Source organism: Sciurus vulgaris, assembly GCF_902686455.1.
Source record: "Sciurus vulgaris genome assembly, chromosome: 1".
NCBI lineage: Eukaryota > Metazoa > Chordata > Mammalia > Rodentia > Sciuridae > Sciurus > Sciurus vulgaris.
In genome coordinates this window covers 15,812,839-15,831,177 of record NC_136461.1, presented here as the reverse complement: position 1 = coordinate 15,831,177, position 18,339 = coordinate 15,812,839, and the positions used below count along the sequence as shown (strand labels likewise).

The 18,339-nt window shown below is 60.9% G+C and overlaps 2 protein-coding genes across 4 annotated transcripts in view; both read right to left on the bottom strand.

Annotated features, from left to right (window-relative positions):
- EPHB2 (EPH receptor B2) overlaps positions 1-13,873 on the bottom strand; it is a 147,599-nt gene extending 133,726 nt beyond the window's left edge. For all 3 annotated transcript variants that reach the window (XM_079100325.1, XM_079100323.1, XM_079100324.1), the window contains exon 1: positions 13,653-13,873. In XM_079100325.1, the coding sequence (XP_078956451.1) occupies positions 13,653-13,713 (61 nt within the window). In that variant the 5' untranslated portion in view covers positions 13,714-13,873. The remainder of the gene's footprint in view (positions 1-13,652) is intronic.
- The window catches only part of EPHA8 (EPH receptor A8), a 165,114-nt gene that overhangs the window by 38,686 nt on the left and 108,089 nt on the right, over positions 1-18,339 (bottom strand). The gene's annotated exons all lie outside the window — the stretch shown is intronic.

Here is an 18,339-nt window from a genome sequence, read left to right as displayed (position 1 = left end):
CAGTCCAGGTACAGAGGGAAAGGGCCGAGGAACGCTCCGGGTTTCGGTGTTGGTTCTTTCTTTCTTTTTCTTTTTCTTTTTTTGATACCAGGGATTGAACCCGGGGGCACTCACCACTGAGCCACACCCCCAGCCCTATTTTGTATTTTATTTAGAGACAGGGTCTCACTGAGTTGCTTAGCTCCTTGCTGTTGCTTGCTGAGGCTGGCTTTGAACTCAAAATCCTCCTGCCTCGGATTCCCGAGTCGCTGGGATTACAGCTGTGCCCCACCACGCCCAGCTGGTGTTTGTTCCTTATTCTGTTCACTTATCCACACATCTATGGAAAACGCACAGCATCCTGTCATCGTCCATCCACCGCTGTCCACCTCTCCACCCACCTCTCCATCCACCTCCCACCCACCTCTCCATCCACCTCTCCCCCTCCCCATCCACCTCTCCATCCACCTCTCCATCCACTCTCCATTCACATCTCCACCCACCTCTCCATCCACCTCTCCATCCACCACCTCCCCATCCACCTCTCCATTCACATCTCCATCCACCTCTCCATCCACCTCCCCGTCCACCTCTCCACCCACCTCTCCATTCACCTCCCCATCCACCTCTCCTCCACCTCTCCATCCACCTCTCCTCCACCTCCCCGTCCACCTCTCCATCCACCTCTCCACCCACCTCTCCATCCACCTCTCCATCCACCTCTCCTCCACCTCCCCGTCCACCTCTCCTCCACCTCCCCGTCCATCTCTCCACCCACCTACCTACACACCCTCCGTGGAATCTGCCCTCCCCCTCCTTCCCTGTGCATCATCCGTCTGAGTGCCAACCTGCCTGTCATTCATCCCACCCTCATCCCACAACCGTCCAGGCATCATCTCCTCTCCACCCAGCTCCTCACCCATCCAGCCACCTCCCTGTTCAGCAGCTCAGCTGCTCACACAACCATTTAACCAGATACCCTCCAGCCATGGCGACTGAGGCTGTCCCAGCTTGGTTGGGAGGAGGTCAGGCATGCAGGCTGGGTATGTGGGATGGTCTAACCTGGGCAACAGAAAAGAGGGACATGCAGGATACCACAAAGGACACAGAGGCCACAAGGATGGAAGAGGGAGGGATCAGAGAGAGGTCATGGCTTCAAACAGGTGCAGACGCTCAAGGCCGATCCATTGTTTTGGGGGGCAGGGCAATACTGGGTTGAACCCAGGGGTGCTCTACCACCGAGTTCACCCATGGCCCTTTTTATTTTTTGTTTTGAGACAGAGTCTTGCCAAGTTGCTGAGGCTGGCCTCGAACTTGCCATCCTCCTGCCTCAGCCTCCTGGGTCACTGAGATGCAGGTGTGCACCATGGGGCCTGGCTCTAGTCTGATCCTGATGAGCCGCATGAGGAGGCCAGAGGGAGGACATGATGGGGCACCAGGGGGAGGGCGGGCATGACCTGAAGCAGCGGGGAGCACGGTGGGCTCTGGGGGTCCCACGGATGCAGCTCAGCGGTGAAGCACTTGCCTGGCACGCGGGAAGGCCTGGCTTCCATCCTGGCCCACGGCGAAAAAATAGAGAGCAAAAGAGAGAAATGCAAAGGCAAGAGGCCTCGTTCCCCCGGCAAGCTGTGGCGCAGCTGGTCCTCTGCTCAGGTCCACCAGACACCATTATCCATCCTCGCTTCCTCAAGAGCAAGGGCCACGTCCCACCACAGCTGCCCTGGGCTGTGCTCTGGAGGCTGCAGTTCAGGTGAACGTGGAGGAAAGGAGGTCCCCAACCTGTGACAAGGCCACCAAGCAGAGGCAGGTGCATCCTGCTCCACAGCCCGCTGCACCCGCGGGACCTAAGTCTTTTCTTCTGACATGAAGAAGGACAAGAGTTCTCACCCAGCTCCAGTGAGAGTGGACGGGGCGGGGGTGGGTGTTGGGGAGTGGCAGGCACTGCCAGGTGCCCCCCTCTGCCAGGACTCACGTCCCCCTGTGTGCCAGGGACAGCGGTCTAAACCTAGCCAAGCAGCCGGGCCTTCAGCTGGGCGCAGTGGTGCACACCTGTAATCGCAGGCACCCGGGAGGCTGAGGCCGGAGGACCACAGCTCGAGGGCAGCCTGGGCAACTCAGCGAGACCCTGTCGCAGAATAAAATGAGTAGGCAGGATGGAGCTTAGTGGCAGAGGGTCCTGGGTTCAACCCCCAGTATCAAAAAAAGAAAAGAAAAGAGAGTGGGCCTTAGACTTACAGGAGTCAATTGCCAGTGAACGTGAGTTCTTTGCAACCCAAGTCCAAATGGTTCGGGAAAAAATACACACAGGCGCGTTTAGAGAGAGTGTGACAAGAAAGTTCCCCACGGCTGAATGTCAAAGACGGGTGTATGAGTTTGTTTTACCGACCTTGAACTTTTCTGTAGGTGTGAATACTAAGAAGAAATGACGAGATCAGCTCTTTGTCGGTCTTTCCTGGAGTCAGGGAGCATGGGCTCCGGCTGCGCCACGCCAGGCCGAGTGACGGGGTCGATCGTTCCCCCCCAAGCCTTGGTTTTGACCTTGGGAACTGGAGGGTCCTGGTCCCTAGATGGGCCTGTCTGTCACACTCCGATCTGGGCACTCACTGCTGCTGCTACTGCTACCATCCCTGTTATCACGGAGGCCGGGGAGTCTGGGGGACACACTCACCCCTCATTCCCCAAGACCCTCGGCAGGGGCGGCTTCCCTCATTTTGGGATGAAAACCTAAAACGGAGGAGGAGAAGTGGCCGACCCGGGCGGCACAGCTGTTGAGCGCAAGAGCCAGGATTAGAACACTGTCCTGCCCATCTCCAAAATGCAGGCCACCCCACGCCCCACCGCCTGCCTCTCCGGGCCCTGGGCCAAGGGGCCCAGCCCCGTCGAGCTGCAGCTCCGCTAGGGGACGGTCACAGGAGTCCTCAGCTCCGCAGGCACGGCGTGCTTCCGGGCCGGCTGGGGCACCGGTGCCAGGGGCTCCTTGGCAGCTCAGAAGCTCTTTCGACTTCTCCTGAGAGCCAGGGAGCTGCCATCTGAGGCCTTGGGGAGTGACAGCTGACAATGCAGGACAGGCAGGGGCACGGCCCAGCCAGGGCCCTGACTCCAGCAGACGCCCTGGGCCGCGGCCCGTCGTGGGTTCCAAAGGCCCGGCGGGCTCTGGCCGAGGCCGTTCCCAGGCCCTGCCGCCCGCGAGAGGTGGAGGAGCCCATTCAGGCGGCCACATCCCACTGTGCACTAAGCCGCTTTCTCCCCACTTACACATTTCAGATGCTTTTTGTCCTTCCGGCTTCCCATGGACACAGGCCAAGTGACAAGTTGGTGCTGTGGACATATGTCGTCGCCATAATAGGAGCGTTGACCCCACGCTCTCTCCCTGCTGGGGCCAGGCAGCTTGTGCCCCGCCCCAGCGCAGGCCTGTCCCGCTCCCTGTCACACAGGACTCTCTCCAGCTCCCAGGCACATCGCACACGCGCAGGGCTCTGATCTGGATCTTTGCACACGCCGTCCTCGTGGCCTGGATCGTCCACCCGCCACTTCCTCACCTGGCTGTTTCTTCTTTTTATTTTGGTACCAGGGATTGAACTCTGCTGAGGTGGGGGTGGGAGGCGTGGCACTCAACCACGGAGCCACCTCCCCAGCCCTGTGTTGTATTTATTTAGAGACAGGGTCTCGCTGAGTTGCTTAGTGCCTTGCTGATGCTCAGTTTGGCTTTGAACTCTCCCGAGCTGCTGGGATTACAGGCACGTGCCACCTTGCCGGGCCACCTGGCTATTCTTTAAGAATGATTTTAGCCAGGTGCTATGGGACACACCTGTAATCGCAGCAACTCAGGAGGCTGGGGCCGGAGGATCACAAGTTCAAGGCCAGCCTCTGCAACATAGCAAAACCCTGTCTCCAGATTTTTTAAAAGGGTTGGGGATGCCGCTTTGTGGGGACGTGCCCTGGGTTCAATCCCAGTACCACAAAAGTGAGGAAGAGTCTTCGTATCGCTTCTCCCACGAAGCCTCTCCTAACGGCCTGCCGCAGTTGAGGAAGCTGAGGGGCCAGTGTGGTGCTGTCCCCAGGTCAGAGTCAGAGGTCCACCCGGCATGGTTCCCCAGACAGGTGCTCCATCCCACCAGCCGTCCTCAGCAAGAGGAAACCGAGGGAAGACGTGCCCTCTGCCTTCACACCTGAGGCCGCAGGTGGCTCTTACATTCCTGGATTCTTCTGGAGGGTGGGCAACGGGGACGGTGTGGGAGGTCACAGGAAGACGGACTCCCCAGTTCAAGGCTGAGGCGTGTCCTAAGTCGCTGCCACAAGCACGGTGGCCAAGGTGAATCGCTGCTGCCAGAGCCGCAGTGCACAGTGGCGATGACAATACCCGGCCGCTCTGCCCCCAAACATCTGCACCAGAGCTCGTAACGGCCAGTGAGCCGTATCCAGCCGGCCAACAGGGTTGGGTCTGGGCAAACTGCATTCAAGAATAAAATGCGGGACTATCCACATCGATTTCCCCACAAACACCAACGCCTGCGAACCAGATCTGGCAGGACAGCCCCGAGTCCCGCCCAGAGAATGGGCAGGCGGGGGTGGCTCTTGCCGCCTTTGGGGTGGGCGTGGGCTCTCCCTGGGACACCACTGTCCGACCAACACCTGCTGTCCTCACTCAGCCACGGCCGGGTCAGCTTGTGGGTCTGGGGTCTCTGACCCGGACTCTCGTCATTTATTACCAGAGTGACATTGGGCTTGGTTTTCCTTTGGTCACCAAGTAGAACCCCCATTCTCGCTCAGGGGTTAAGGACATAAACCTCGATGCCCAGGCTGCTCCCCCATGCGTCTTGGGGGTGACGCCCGGAGCTCAGTGCCCGCAACCCCACTTCCCTGTTGGCACAAAGCTCTGTATACACTGGGCCAAACTGTTCCCAGCAGATCTGACAGTCACTGACCTCCATGCTGACCACCATACTGACTGCCACACTGATTGCCACGCTGACTGCCACGCTGGCCGCCATGCTGACCACCATACTGACCGCCACGCTGACCGTCACGCTGGCTGCCACACTGACCACCATGCTGACCGCCACGCTGACCACCACACGCCTGTGCAAGTTTCTCTTCTCCAAGGCCTCCTTGTGCATGTGGTGGCCGCCGGTCCAGCAGAGAATGACCGCCACGGCACCTCCACGGTTCTCCCGCTGAACGAGGGGCCGGCTGCCCCTTGGCACAGCCCTCAGCTCCCACCTCAGCAGCCCCCAGCCTCCTCCTCTGGCCTCCGCCTCACGCAGAGCCTGGAACGCCGTGCCTCTGGGCTGCCCTTCCCGCTAACCTGGAGCCCCCTTGCGCACACGTACCTATTTCCTGCCCATGGTGAACTAGGCTTGGTGCTGGCGATGGGACAGGAGGGGAAGGCCAGAGTCCCTGCCCTCCCGGGCAGCAGACAGCCCTGGAAGGCAAGGGGGTAAGTGCCAGACCGGGAGGCAGAGCGCCCAGCTTCCCGTCCCCCTGCGCTGGGCGCTCAGCTCCACTCCAAGCGCGACGCTGCCCCTTGAGCCGTGGTCTGGAGCACTGGGGTGGGCGTGGCGGGAGGGGACGGAGCTCTGGGTGCCCCCGCCAACAGGCGCCCCTGGGGACAACCGACAATGCCCCAGGACCATTACCTACGTTCGATTCTATGTGTGAAGCCACCGAGTGAGAAACAGGGTTTCTCTCGAAGGACTGGACAGAAAATCAAGGGCCATGTCTGTCCCTTCCCTCGAGACTGACCAGGAGGCCCCGGATGAATCCGAGCTGGCTTTGTGACTTGCTTTGAATGACAGAATGCTGCGGGGGGAGGGTTGTGACATTAGCGCGAGACCCTCCGGAAGTCCTGAGGGGCTGGCTGTGTGGCCCAGGGGCAAGGGCTTGCCCAGCCCTGCAGGGCCCTGGGCTCGGTCCTCAGTACCCTAAAACAAAGGGAAGTCCTGCAGGTCCGCCTCGGCCTGGGAGAGCCGCCCTCGGGGAGGGCAGCCCGGTCTAGACTGGCGTCGGAGGCAGTGACCCTGCCAGGGCCACAGAGCGGCACACAGGGTCACGACCAAGCTCAGGCCCCTTGCTGGGTGACCCTGGCTGACACCCCACGGAGCCCAGCCACCCCGCTGAATCGGGAGAACCACTAAATTGTTGTCGGAAGCCAGAAGGTTTTGGGGTGGCTTAGGACACAGCACTAGATACACTCCCCAAACCCCCGCCTCCCTGCCTGAGGCCCAGTCCTGGGCACTGGACCCTGGAGCTGGAAGGAGTCCCCAAGGCCACCGAGTCCCACCCCCTCATTACACAGAAGAGGCAGCTGAGGCCCAGGTTGCGGTCAGGGGCAGCCCCAGGAGGCAACTTGAACCCGAGGGGCCCGGCGGCCACACCAAGGCCGGCTCACGCGTCCCGCCTGAAGTGGCTGCAGCTCTCCAGCTCTAGCCCACTGTGGCCGAATGGGAACGGGGGCCCCGCAGAGCCAGATTGAAGGACTTTTCAAGGAGCCAGAAACAGGATTTTTCTGTGAAATCTCTTCATTTCAAAATGAGGGCTAAGAATTCAAACAGACTCTCTGATCTCTGGGAGGCTGGGACTGGCCTTGGCCCTCGAGTTTGGTCCAGACACCCGCTTTGGGCGAATCATATCATTCCCCCAGGCCTCAGTTTCCCCGTCTCTGAAATGGGCCCCAGGGCTCCCGTCCACCTACAGGGCTGCTGTGAGACCCGATGAGCTCATGCACTTGGAAGAGCAGCGGCCGGCAGCCCTGTGACCGTCCCTGGTCCTGGCTGTCTGTGGAGGAACCCTTCCCACATCATGAGTTAACACCCGATTTGTCTAAGTTACAACAACATTATTCTGACCATTATGACAGAGATTGTCTTTTTATGGCAGGTTTGTGAGTTCCAGACCCTCCCGCTCACATTATCTCAGGATGTGGACGGAGTCAGAGGCTGGACGGCTGCCCTGGAGACCCGCACAGAGCCAAGCCTCTCCCCTGAGCCGGCAGGCGCCTTCCAGAAGCGGCTAGAGTGAAGAGCGCAGGCTCAGAGTCTGAGCCCAGGCCCAGGGTTCAAATCCCCGCTGCACCGTTTCCTCTGTCATTGGGCCGAACGCTCTCTAAGCCTTGTTTCCCTCATCTGGAAAATGGGTGTAATCGGGCACCTCGCGTGGGCTGCTGGGGCAATGCGGATGGTGGCCTTGGAGTCACGTCGGGCACAAGGACCCATGTGGCACGGGAGTGGGCACTGGAGGCGCTGGGCCAGGCGGGATCCTGCCCCTGCTGAAGTGGGTGGGTCCCAGAGGAGAGCTCCAGGGAACCCAGGGGCAGGCCCAGGCCTCTCCCTCACCCACGAGAGCCATGGGCCCCGGTCCTCCCGACTAGGCCCTGACTTCTTCATGGAGGGCAACGAGCGGGGGCGAGCTGGAGGGGAAGGGACCTTCTCCAACGGCGCCGCCTCCCCTACTAGGGCCCAGTTTCCCACTGGTACCGGGCAGTGGCCCACTGTCCCTAGGTGCTTGTGCGCCAGCCCGGAGGCACGCACCTAGCCCTGTCTTCCTCCGACCGACACATCTGCTCCTCCAAACCACCCCAAGAGCTGGAAACTACCGTCACCCCCATTTTAGAGACTAGGGGACCAAGGTTCAGAGAGGGTAAGTCACAAGTCAGAGGATGCACAGAAAGGACGGCCTGACTTCAGGGTCTGCTGCTTAGGGAAATTGAGTGAAAGTGGCCAGGGCCAAACAAAAGGGCTGAGGACTTCAGAGGAGGGGCAGGGGCTGCTGAGATCTGAGTCACGACGCAATCTGATCTGCCTACGGCCTCACCGTGAGCCTTCAACACGCCCTGTATCCAGTTTGCAGATGAAGAAACTGAGGCCCAGAGAGGTCAGAGAGCAGGCCATCTCCCCCTCAGAGGACGTGGGGCAGCAGATGGCCTCAGGAAAGGTCACCTAGCCAGACTCAGGCTTTTGTGGCCTGGGGGGAGCCCCCAGGTGACTCAGGGACACTGGGGAGACAGGTGTCCCCTCCCCTAGTCTCCGGAAGGCAGCTGCTTTAAAAGGCCCTAAAATGCTTGCTCACAAGGCAGGCTTATCAGGCTGATCCCAATCAGGAAGCTTCCAGGTGCTGCCTCCAACGGCCGCCCCACCCTGGACGGTGCTCTGCAAACACCCCCCAACGGCCGCCCTCTTTACGCCCCGGCGCAGGAGGCGGGCGCGGCGTCGACTGATTCACTTCATTTCAGTCTTTCCCAGTTTCCGCCTAAGCTTCCTCCTCCTCTCCCAGGGGTCCTGTGCTTTACCCCAGGCCACTGCCCGTGGAAGGACTGGAGAGGGTGCTGGGAACACAGAGTCCCCACCTCGTCCCCACCCTCTGGCCCAGTCAAGAGAGCCAGCCAGGCCACAGGACGAGCCGGGCCTGGGTCGGAGGCCAGGAGCCCGCCCTGATGCGTACCCCACCCGCCCTCACGGGCAAGACCCCCGCCTCGGCCAGCCCAGCCTCCTGCCACCAGCCAGCGCCACCCGCCACCTCCTGCTGGGGACCCCTGGTCTCAGGCCTGAACTCACAGGCGGGCTCTGGGCAGGTGCAGCTGACCACTCACTACCTGGGCTGAGACCCACCCACCTGGAGGAAGGGGCCAGGGGCCCAAGGACAACTGCCGGAGGGAGGGGCCACAGCAGGGCAGGGGGCAGTGAGGGCTCACTCAGGACTTCAGGGGCCCGGGGGCAGCCTGGGGTCCTGGCGATGGTGTTGAGAATCTTCCGGTCCCAGAACGCCCACCTGGAAAACCCACCTCAGCATCCTCTGCTGCCTGTGATCTCAGGGTGGTCAGAGAGCCCCGGATCCAGGGTCCCCGGGAGAGCCGCCCTGGCCTAAGAACCTCAGCGGTGCCCAGGGTGGTCCTGAGGCAGAGCAGAGGGCAGCAGGCCGCTCACAGTGTGGGGTCACCGTCCCCAGGCTGGGGAAGCCGGGAGCCTGTGGTGGGGCTGGGGGAGATGCTGAGGGCCGATTGGTCACCCACAACCCAAACGCTGCCAAGGCCAGTTCAGAACCCCGCTGTCACAGAACACACCCTGGGTGCGCCAAGGAAGGGGACCGGGACCAGCACATCATGTACATGGCCGTGTGCCTGAGCGGCTGGCGGCCTCCGGGGTGTCCCTGGGGACCTAAGGAGGTGGAGTCCAGGGCAGGAGGGCACCAGGCTCGGGACACACGGCACACGGTGCCGGAATTTGAACCCAGATCTGCCTGCCCCGAAGGCTGCCCCTTTCTCCTCCCCATGCAGTCCCCTGCTCCCCACCACTCCCAGAACCCCGTCTCCCACCCAGCACCAGACTGGGCGCTGGTGACCCTGGAGATCCCACAGACGGAGGAAGGGGTGGGCAAACCGAGCCTTCTGAACTGGACAGCAGCTGGATCGTCACTCTGAGCCCAGGGCTCCTGGCTGAAAGCACCCTCCTCGGAAACGAGGAGAAGACACAAACATTAAAGGGACACCAACCCCAAATTAATCCACGAAGGTCGCCTGGTCCCTGAGACGGGTGGAAGGGACGGGGTGGGAGGAGCCAGGCGGGCCCTCCACTGCCATCGGCCACGCCTGAGGACACTGCTGGCCATCTGCACCCCTGCTCGGCTGGGCTCTCCTGTTCACTGTCCTCAAACAACCCCCTGCACCCCTGCTTGGAAGCCCCTGGGCGTCTCCCTCCAGGAAGCCCTCCTTGACTTTCCTGGCCAGGTGTCTCTTATCCTTGTCCCTGTATCGTCTCCCTGCTGGCCAACATGACAGGACACACATTCCTTCCCTCCTTCCACACGCCAGCGATTCATGCAGTGTCCCCGGTCTCGTCCTAGGCCCTGAGCCCCCGCAGGGCTGGGCACGGTTCTAGGCCCTGGCAATGCCACGTGGTAACCATGGCAACAAGCAGGTCTTCTCCCCGGGAGTTCAGTCTAGCAGCCCAGGTGTACATGGAACAAGGAACCAACAGGTGTCTGACTCTTTGAGGGGGCAGTGGGTGCCCCGAAGCCACCCAGAGCTGGTGGGATGGAAAATATCAAACCTGGGTCTGTTCAAGATGAGGCAATCGTGGGAAGGACTCTGGGAAGGTGGCATTTGAACAGAGCTCTGGGGACCACAACTGTGGGCACAAGAATGTGCCAGATGGGTCCCCGCCCTCGGGGAACTCGGTCTAGCCAGGAACAGGCAAGTTCATCTTATTGCAGTGACGCAAGGCCAGCTCTGGCTCACCTGAACATCCGTGAGCTGGAAGTCACTGATCTTTTCAAATACAGATCTGGTCAGGTCCCTCGATGGCTCAAGAGCCTTCAATGGCTCCCTACTGCCCTCAGCACAAATCCAAACTTCTCAGCCTTCTATCCCAGCCTTTCTGGACGTGCCCTGCACACTCAGGCTCAGTCTCGCCTCCGTGGCTGCCCTCAGTGCCCCTCACCTCGGACACAGCCAGGTGAGCACCTGACCCTCCGTTCCCTGCCTTCCCACCTGCTGTTTCCTTTTTCAGGCAAAATTCTCCTCAGCCCCCGGATCCCAACCAGCTGCACAACTGGGAGGAGCACAGCCCGTTAGTGTGCCAGGCGGCGAAGGAAGGCTCGCTGCGGGGAGAGCTGAGGACACGGGCGGAGCGCGGGGCCGTGAAGGCCGAGATAACCCTCTCCCACCCCACACGCTGCCCCGGGGGCCCATGATGTACCCCTGGCAGCGCTGGGGACACGCTTCACACATTCTATCTTGCCAACCACCTTCCCGTGGGCTCGCCCCGTCTCCCTGCCTGCCCGGGGCCGGGCACCGCCAGCCCGAGAGCAAATGAAAGGCCAGGAGACCCCGACCTCTAGATCCCATCTAGTGGTGGGGCTGCCACTGTCCTCTTCTCCTGTTGAATGTGTCCCCTGGGTGCCTCTGTCCCTCTCGCAGCCTCGGCTCCAGATGTTCCGTGTTCTGTTTTTCTTGGAGGGGTCTCACGGTTTGGGGGAGAGAGCTTAACATCCTAACCCAGGAATCCCCTCCCGACACACACACACACACACACACACGCTCTCGAACACTCCCACGCCCGCTCCTCACATTCCGCAGGCCCGAGCTGGGGATTTCCTAGGGCCGGGGTGCAGGAGGCCCGGCCCTGGACTGAGAGGCTGCGGAGGGACGAGGGAAGGGAGCGGCGGCCACGTGGCTCCGGGTGCTGGGCGCCACACGGCTGCCCTCCCCGGCCCCAAGCCTCTGTCCTATTCCCCCAGGCCGAGCTGCTTCCAGGGAAGGCGGCAGGTGTCCCCAGGATGTGCCGTGGGCAGCACCACCCACCCATCTTCCCCTCCACCAAGGCGATGCCCAGGGCTTAGAGGGGGCTCTTCCCTATCTGTGCCCTCGACTGATCCTTAAAGACCCTCCATCAGACAGACGGACAGGCAGTATGATCGCCCTGGTTGGATGGATGAGGGAAAGCCGGATGTGCACACAGGAGGGGACCCCAAGACATGGTGGGACCCTTTCACACCCAAGGGAAACAGGCTCCTGGAGGGAAGGGGCTGGCGGGGTCCCACGGTACACCAGGAGCGGGCCCTGACCTCTGCCAGCACCCATCCATCTGGTCGGCTCTGGATTCACTCCCGGTGGAGCACATTCCTTAGGGTCCGGAGGTTGAGGGGAATGCCCGAAGCAAGTTCTGGGGTGCACTGAAGCCCTCCTTTCACCTAGCAGCTCACCCTCCTGTGGCCTGAGCCACCAACTGGACCTGTGTCCGGGGCCAGGGTAGTCAGGCCGCAGCCCACCAGATTCCAGCCACCCCTGCCAGGGTCAAGGCTGGACAGACGTGGCCCTTCCATCTACCCCACAGTAATTAAAAACACACCCAGGCCTCTTCCAACACCAGAGAGGCCAATTTTCTTCCCCTCCAGCACCGCCGACTGCAACCTAAATAGCAATATTTATGCCAAGCTCCCATAATACCGTAAACATCCCAACGTACAGCCGGCCAGCGCATGAGTCATCTCCCCAAAGCCAGAGTTAGTAAGTGGTACCTCAGCCGTATTCCAGGGAGCTCCGGCCAGCAGCCGGGCCCCAGGGCTACCCTTCCACACCCAGGGCCCGTGGCACCTCGATGCCTAGCAGCCCCACTCTGGGAAACCACAGGCAGCCACCAAATCCTCCAGGAGCCAGAGGACAGCTGCCTCCGTGCCAGAAACCGTGGCTGCCATCCAGGGACACCCTCCCACCCCCTGACTGTGGCCACTAAAGTGCTCATTACTGAAAGTAAAGTTATAGCACGGGGCCCCCCAGCAGGCCACCCCCAGAGGCTGTGACCTCCATGCCAGGTCTGACCAGGGCAGTTTCCACTGCATAGGGGAAGGGCCCATCACCTGAGTGGCCAAGCAGAGGGTCAATATGCCTCACCCCTCAGCCTCTGGGGCAGAATTCTGGAAGGGGTCACCCACTAGGAACAAGAAAACCCAGGGAAAAGTGAGTCCTCCTCAAAGACCTCAGATCCCCTTCTATTTTTTCCCCAGCAGCTCGGAGAGACTCTGCCCTTTTCTGAGCCTCAGTTTCTCCATTCGGTCACAAGGAGTAGGAGGCATACCCAGCTGGCTCCGCGGCAGACTTACTTTGAAGGATTCAACACAATTGCGGGTGGGAAGGCACTTTGTAAAGCTTAAAGTACCTTGTCAACAGCGCAGCACGTTGTAAACCACAGAGCGCTCTGTACAGTGCAAAGTACTTCATAAACTGTAAAGCGGCTTGAAAACTGTAAAGCGCAGTGCACATGAGAACCATTATTCGGATCCATTGCTGCCCTACAAGCTCGGCCGTTCCTGGTGGACACGCCCAGACCCCACTAACAACTTTCCCTCCAGAGCCAGCAGGCCGGGGAGGCCCGGCAGCCACCCCTGCCCCCCTGGGGGTCGGGTGGTACCAACACCGGAGGCCACGGGGAGAGGGCCAGCCGACCCTGGCCAAGGCCAACACATGGCACGGGCATCTGGTCCAGCCCTGATGGCAGCTGGAGAGTTCCCGGGGCTCCTGCCACCACGCTGAGCCCCGCCACCCCGCGGGGCGGTGGCCGGCGGGGGGTGCCCGGAGACCCCGCGCGGCGGAGAGATGCCCACGGACCCATCCCCCGCGCAGTCCTCCCGGGGAGGGGACCCCATTGTACGCCGCGGGCGATGGGCAGGCACGGGCGCGGGGCTGGCGCGCTCGCTTGCACTCCGCCGCTCCCCGCTCTCCGGTCGCCGGGCCCCATTCCGGGGGCGCGGACCCGGGGCCCCCACCCGGGCCAGCGCGGAGCCTCCCTCCCTCCGCTGCCTGCCAAACTTTGCAGCCCCGGCTGCGCGCCGCGGCCCCGGCCCGCGCCCTCCACCCGGTGCCGAGCCAGGCCGGGCGGGCGCGAGGGGCTGCGGGGCCGGCGGCGGGCGCGCGTGGGCAGCCCCAGGCCCTGGGCGGCGCTCGCCCGGCTGGCTACAAAGCCGCGGCAAGATGGTCCCTTCGCCTCCTCCTGGCACAGTCAATCAGCGCCCGCCGCTTCCCGGGCGCCCCGGGGCCCGCGTCTCCCGCGCGGCCGGACACACCTCCCCGCGGCCACCTGCGCCCGGCGCCCGCCCCGGGGCAAACTTTGCGGGCCGCGGGCGGAGGTGGGCGCCGGGGCCGCCGTGCCGGCCCTCCCCGCCCCCACCGCGCGCCCGCCGCTCACCTTCCACGGCGGCGAGCAGCGGCAGCAGCAGCAGCGCGGCCCCCAGCCTCCGCAGGGCCATGGCTGCGCTTCCCGGCGCCTCGGGCCGCGGCGCCGCGGGGCCCGGGCGGCCCGGGCGGGAGCGCGCGCCCCGGGCTCGGGGGGCCGGGGGGAGCGGCGAGGCGCGGCGCACACACAGCCGCCGCCACCGCGCAGCCAGCAGAATGAGCCATCCAGCCCGGGCAGAACGGGGACCCGGGCTCCGCCAGCGCTGGGCACGGCCCACCTGAGCCGCGGGCGCGGGGGGAGCCCGGCCCGGCCGCCGCCCCCTGCACGCGCCCCGCGCCCCGGCCGGCCGCGCGCCGCCCCGAGCCCGGCCCCCGGAGTCCGCAGGGCCACCCCCGGGCCGCGCGGGCGCGGGGGCGCGGCGACCCCGCGCGCCGGGGTGAGCGGGACCCCGGGTTCCCCCCGCGCAGCAGTGGTCTCTCCCGGCGCTGTGGCTCCTCCAGATAAAGCAGCGATTTCAGCCCAAATGTTTCTCAATTTTTATTGAATGCTGCAAAGCCGGAGAGCGTCTGGCGCGGCTGACAGGGGCAGGGAGAGGGGACCCGGGGGGAGGGCGGGGGAAGGGGCTGCCCAAAGCGGGGGCCGGCCCTACCTGTCAGGGCTGGGAGTGCCACCCCCTCGCCTCGGCCCTGCCACCCGGGTCCCTGCGGCTTCGAAAGGGACCGAACTGCAATGAATGAGAAAAAAAGAGGGGGTGCGGGGAGCTGGGAACAAAACAGGCGGCTTTCCCAGGCGCTGGGGCTGGGCTGGGGCCTCCGACGGGGAGAGTGGGCCTTGGCGCTAACCAGCGGGCCTGGGGGGTTCACTGGGCAGGGGCGGGGCGGGCTCTGGCAGGCAGACCCCAGGCCTCCCATCCCTGCCTTGTTGTGAGCGAGCCCACCAGCCCCTCCCTGCAGACCCTTCTATCTGTACATTGTATTTCTCCTTCTCTGTTGATCTTGTTCCCATTGCGGCCTGAGCGCCGAAGGGCGGAGGCGGCCCACGGGGGTATCTGAGCACAGCCCAGTCCACCCCACGCTGTGGAATGGACCCGTCTGGCAGCCACGGTTTAGTGCACGGTGTCCCTTCAGGGAGGACACGACCCCTCGTTCCATTTCCGTGGGCCCGGCCCACTCTGACAGTCTTCATCACCGTCATCATTAGCAGGCTGCGCTGAGGCCGGGTGGTGGGCGCGCTGCAGGGGGCCTGGCCCTTGGGAGCAGCACTCCCAACAAGCCAGCGTCCACCAGGAGCTTCCCACCGTGGGCTGGGTGCGAAGTGCCAGTGGAGGGACAGTCTGTCAAAGCCCAACTGTGCCACCCAGACTTCTACCCCTTTGTCACACAGATTATCAAAATGTCCCAGCAATCCCTGCCCAACAGTCCATACCAAGAAAATGGCACCACAGACTTTGGTTTGAAAAATAGGGTCATCCTTTGAGGCTCTACCTGAAATGGGGGTCATCTTGGAAGGCCACCCAGAGGAGCAGGAATGAGCATGAGCAGGGAGAGCAGAGAACAGGGAGTCCTCCTCTTGAGCCTGCAGACTCCTCACCAGGGACAAGACTCACTGGGGTGGGGCTGGATTTTATATTCAGTTCCTGCTTGTCAGGCCTTCTGGGGGACCCAAGGTTTGAGGGACCCTGAGCTTGTCCCGCTTTGGGGCAGGACCCTGTCTCCTGCAGCTCTGAGTTGTGGTACTTATCAATGTCAAACCCAGCTCATCCAGGTGCCTGGCCCCTTCCCAAGAAATATTTGGCCTCCAGAAGTATTTATTGAGCACCTACTAAGTGACAAGTGAATTCAACTCTTCTACTTTATTTCTATCCCCTGAAGTCCTTGTTAACACCTTCCAGCCCTGTGGCTACTTCCCTCTTTAACTCAATATAAGAACAGCAGAGATGGGCTTGAGATGCAGCTCAGTGGTAGAGCACTTGCCTAGCAAGGGTGAGGCCCCTAGTGCTGCAAAAGGAAAGGAAGGAAGGAAGGAAGGAAGGAAGGAAGGAAGGAAGGAAGGAAGGAAGGAAGGAAGGAAGGAAGGAAGGAAGGAAGGAAGAAAGAAAGAAAGAAAGAAAGAAAGGAAGGAGCATTTGTCGAGAACCTGGTACCAGGCCCGAGGCTGAGCTTTGCTTGTCCACCAGCCCCCTTAATCTTTTCAACCCTTCGAGGTGGGTGCTGACCTTGTCAGCTAATGACACCCAGGACCAGATAAATCGCTTGCCCAAGGTCATGCAGGAAGTTGGCGCTCGGATTCAACCCCTTCTGCTGACTCAGTACTGGTGCCCTGCGCCCTTCATGGGCACACAGAGCTCCTGGACTCCCCACATCCCATTTCACAGGTCAGCAAACTGAGGCCTCAAGAGGAACGTGAACCACTGAAAGTTACAGTTAAGTAGCCATCAATCCTGGGCCTTTACCTGGCTGCGTGTAGAGCCATGGTAATAATAAAGTCTCCCTTATCGTCCCTCCTTTTCTCCCTTAAACGTTGCTTTATTCCCTGTTTGGGGTCCTGGGATTTGCCATCCAGCCAGGCCCTTCCAGCCTGGTCCCTTGGCAGTGGGTTTGGGCTGTCTCTGTGCACCTGGCCTTCTCCACTCTCAAGACTCCAGTTCCACGAGCTGTGATTGACATGGGCCTCTCCCCTCCTGCCCAGCCCATTTGCTTATGAGGTTTCCTGAAGGACGAGGAGCCTGTCCCTGCGCAGTCCCTCCTGTGATCTCTTCCAATTTACATATTATTCCTACCACCCCTGCAGACCGCAGGAGCAGCCGGCACTGCCTGGAAGAGACACTCCAGGGCTGCAGGCCCAGAGGGCGCCTGACCCAGTCCCCTGGCTGCAGAGGAAGAGGCTGCTGGGAGCTTCGTTTGTCTAATGACAACAGCTACCCGCATTTGCAATCACACTTTAACAGTTTACAAAGCAGCGTTCACACCCATCAGCTCGTTCCTGCTAATTCAACCAGCCTATCCTGCAAGCCAGCCCCACAGCCCAGCCGCAGCCGCACCAGGGCGGGGGTGGGTGCTCCTGGCTTCACCAGGGGAAACTGGGACCCAGAGAGGGAAGGTACTTGCCCAAGGACACTCAGCAGATATTGTTTGGGTTTTGGTGCAGCTGGAGAGAGGCTTCAGTGACCTGGCTTGTCCACGTCTCTTTCAATCAAATCTGATTGACAAACATTAGCGGGGCATCTCTTGCATGCAGGCCCTGGGGAGGCGGGGCCGCCCAGCTGTGCACTGACCATCAGGGCCCTGCTGCGGGGAACCTATATAATGACAAGATAATGACAAGAGTGAGAAGTGCTAGCAAGATAATAAAAGTAGGAAGATAATAAAATGGGCAGAGGGCGCAGTGATGGACGAAGGGGAGGGGCACAAGAGGGCTGAGAGCCAGATGGTGAGGAATTCCTTCAACAAACCTAGGAAGAAGGTTCCCAGGGGAACGGGTTCCGAAAACGAAGGCCCCAAGGCGGGAACCTGCTGGGTACCTCTAGGAGTCTCTGGCTTTCCCAGTGCCTTCCCTACCCAGATGCAGGACTGACAGGGGCCCCTGCCAGTTGTAGGTCACATCACACGTACAGCCACACGGACAGCTAGTGCCAGGCCAGGGGTTTTATATGGACGCGGCTCAAGTTCTAGTTCCACCACCACCTTGCTGTGTGACCTCAGGTAGGACCCTTTCCCTCTCTGGACCTTAACTGGGAGAGTCACACACTACTCTCATGAAGCTCATGGGTCGACACTATATGTCCAAAAGACGTATGATGATGTCCGTATTAATTCTTAAATTTCGAGTAGACACGCTAACAAAGCTCAGGAGCGCTGAGGGTGGAGCTCAGTGGTAGAGCACCTTCCTGGCGTGCCTGGGTGCCTGGGTTCCATCCCCAGCAACCCTCGAAAGTAAGAGGAACGGGTGGAGTTAATTCAAACATATTTAACCCAGTTATCCCAAACATCATTTCAACATGTAATTAGTGACCTCTTTTATATTTTTTCATTCTAAGTACTTGAATTCTGATGGGCTTTTTAATTTCTGCATCTCTCACATTTCAGGGGTCACTAGCCACGTATGACTGGTGGCTACCACATTGAGTACCTAGATGGAGACACGGAGAGCAATCATTATCCCGTGGGGTGAAGAGTGATCTTTAGCAGAGGTTGTGCAAACCCTCCCTGGACACAGGAGAGGAAGTCACCGCCTCTGCCTGGAGAAAGGGGGAAGGCTTCCCGGAGGAGGCGACATTTGAACAAAAATAAAATTGATCTCCATAGCTAACATCTGTCCTCCCCCTTTCAAGAAAACGTTTGTTCTCCCTTAAAAGTACACATACTCCTTGTCAAAAATGAGGAAGATGTAAAAGAATTAAGAAGAAAAATAAAAGTCATCCATTTATCTCCCCAGCCTGAGAACCACTGTTAATATTTTGTGGTTCCTTCGGGGTATTTTTCTAGGCACACATGTTTACAACCCTGCTGTACGTACAGTGCTGTGTCAGATCCTTTTCCCACCTAGCAGTGCAGAACAAGCATTCGCCTGGCCTGTTAAAACCATCATTGCTTAGGGCTATATAGTATTCCAGGGAAGGGCTGGAACTCTTGGGTACCTTCCAGCTTCACCCGAAGACCCCTGCAAACCCAGCTCTGCAGTGGATGTTCCTCCAAGCCCA